This window comes from Hylaeus volcanicus, chromosome 4, assembly GCF_026283585.1.
Source record: "Hylaeus volcanicus isolate JK05 chromosome 4, UHH_iyHylVolc1.0_haploid, whole genome shotgun sequence".
Lineage (NCBI taxonomy): Eukaryota > Metazoa > Arthropoda > Insecta > Hymenoptera > Colletidae > Hylaeus > Hylaeus volcanicus.
The window spans coordinates 4,044,741-4,046,725 of record NC_071979.1 but is presented as its reverse complement, the minus strand read 5'-3'; the positions used below and the strand labels follow the sequence as shown (position 1 = coordinate 4,046,725).

At 43.2% G+C, this 1,985-nt stretch overlaps 1 protein-coding gene across 2 annotated transcripts in view; it reads right to left on the bottom strand.

Moving 5' to 3' along the window:
* Nucleotides 1-308: 308 nt before the first annotated feature.
* The window catches only part of LOC128875268 (uncharacterized), an 8,479-nt gene continuing 6,802 nt past the window's right edge, over nt 309-1,985 (bottom strand). For both annotated transcript variants that reach the window (XM_054120699.1, XM_054120698.1), the window contains one exon: nt 309-818. In XM_054120699.1, coding sequence (XP_053976674.1) covers nt 455-818 — 364 coding nt within the window. In that variant the 3' untranslated portion in view covers nt 309-454. The remainder of the gene's footprint in view (nt 819-1,985) is intronic.

Below are 1,985 nucleotides of genomic sequence, written 5' to 3'. Positions count from 1 at the left end.
ATTCGACGACGAATGTTAATAACGGCAGACGTCTTCCCGCGAGCGTGTATTGCGATCAATCAAGAAACAGCGAAGCATCGTTCTTAATCCTTTCTACGTTTCTACCGTGTTCCGTTCTTTCGTCGGTTCGCGGGAATGCGTCTGGCCTGGCAAACGTTCCGGTTTCTTTTCAACAGCGGCCGCGTTGCTGTTAAACATTAATGCGAATCCTGGATGCTCGGTGGATGGTTTCGAATTCGCGGGAGCGACCTTTGATTCCGCTTCGCGCATCTTCGTTCCGGCAGTAGACGTTTCGTTGGACCGACAGTTCTTAGCCTTCAGAATAATTTTACTGTGTTTGAGTCGCAGCGTGGAGGTTTCCGAGTCATTCGAGTCCCTTTGCTTGGTCCGATGATACTCAATTACAGGTGAAACAAGCTCGAAGGTCCTCGCGCGAGGCGAACGGTTCCCGCGATTAATATTGATAACCTCCGTTGCTGGCATAGCTCTGACCACCTCCACCATTTCCACCGCCGGAGTAACCACCGCCGCCTCCCGAGTAACCACCTCCACCACCGGAGTAACCACCTCCACCTCCGGAATAACCGCCTCCATTTCCTCCAGAATAACCACCTCCGCCTCCTCCAGAGTAGCCACCTCCGCCTCCTCCAGAGTAGCCGCCACTACCTCCTCCAGAGTAGCCGCCACTGCCTCCTCCAGAGTAGCCGCCACCGCCTCCTCCAGAGTAGCCACCGCCGCCCGAGTAGCCACCACCTCCGGAATAACCACCTCCGTTTCCTCCAGAGTAACCACCGCCGCCTCCAGAATATCCGCCGGACCTGAAATGGTACCGTAAACTATCTCAATAAACGTCATTAAAATTGTAGCCCAAGTTAACGATGGAGTAATTTTAAAAAGGAGTTCGACGTACATGAATCAAATTTACCTGCTTGGTAATTCTAGTGTTAATGTCTAGATATACAGCGTGTCCCGGAATTAGTGTAAGAATTCTGAACCACAATTTCCTTTGCAAAAATGTCAGATAGTTCTTGGTTTTTGAATTATTAACAAAAAACCACCGACCAATCGCAGCGCTCGAGTAGCGCGCGCTCAGTCGCGAGAGCATAGATTCGAGCCAGGATTGGCTGGTTACTTCAGGTCGGGGCGTAGCCAGCTGAGCGCGCGATAATCGGGCGCTGTGATTGGTCGGTGCTTTTTCATTAATAATTCAAAAACGAAGCACCATCCCATATTTTTGCAAAGGAAATTGTGGCTCAGAATCATCCCAGCTTCCCCCCATTTCCGGTTCTTACACTAAGTCTGGGACACCCTGTATATGGATAAACATTGTACAATTCGCTTATACGATTCGTAACTGTAAGCAACTTTTTCGTAACGAAGAGAATCTTAATTAGAAAATCTTAATTTAAATACATCTGCAGTAATTATTAACACATTGCGTACGAGTCACGAGATATTTCGTATAAAGCAAATTAAACTTTGAGCCTCGTTGATTTGATAAAAATTAGATACAGTTTCAAATTATGTCGAATACCATTGCATACAGGAGAAAATTCACCAGATATACTCTGAAGCAATATTGGACTTTGTAAAGTAAATAATAATTGTTCTATTTAATTTGATATGTAACTATCTATGAGCTTATATAAAAAGAAACTTCAACTTAGAAGAAGACTAGTGTAAAGCAAGTAATTTGATTGATACTTTAACTATCTATCAGCTTATATAGAAAGAAACTGCAATTTAGAAAAGGATATATTTATTTACGCTGACATTAACTTTTGCATACTGTTATTATGTATGTCAATAGCCTTGTCAACTTTCTCAAATTGACCATTATAACCAACACAGTTAATTAGTTCAGGTAGGTAAACGCTATAATTGAAAACTCTATTAATAGGCTCTCGATAGATAATGTGTCAAAGCAAAATAAATAATAGCTAAATTCTAAACAAGCCTACATAATAAACACGTATATACAAAAT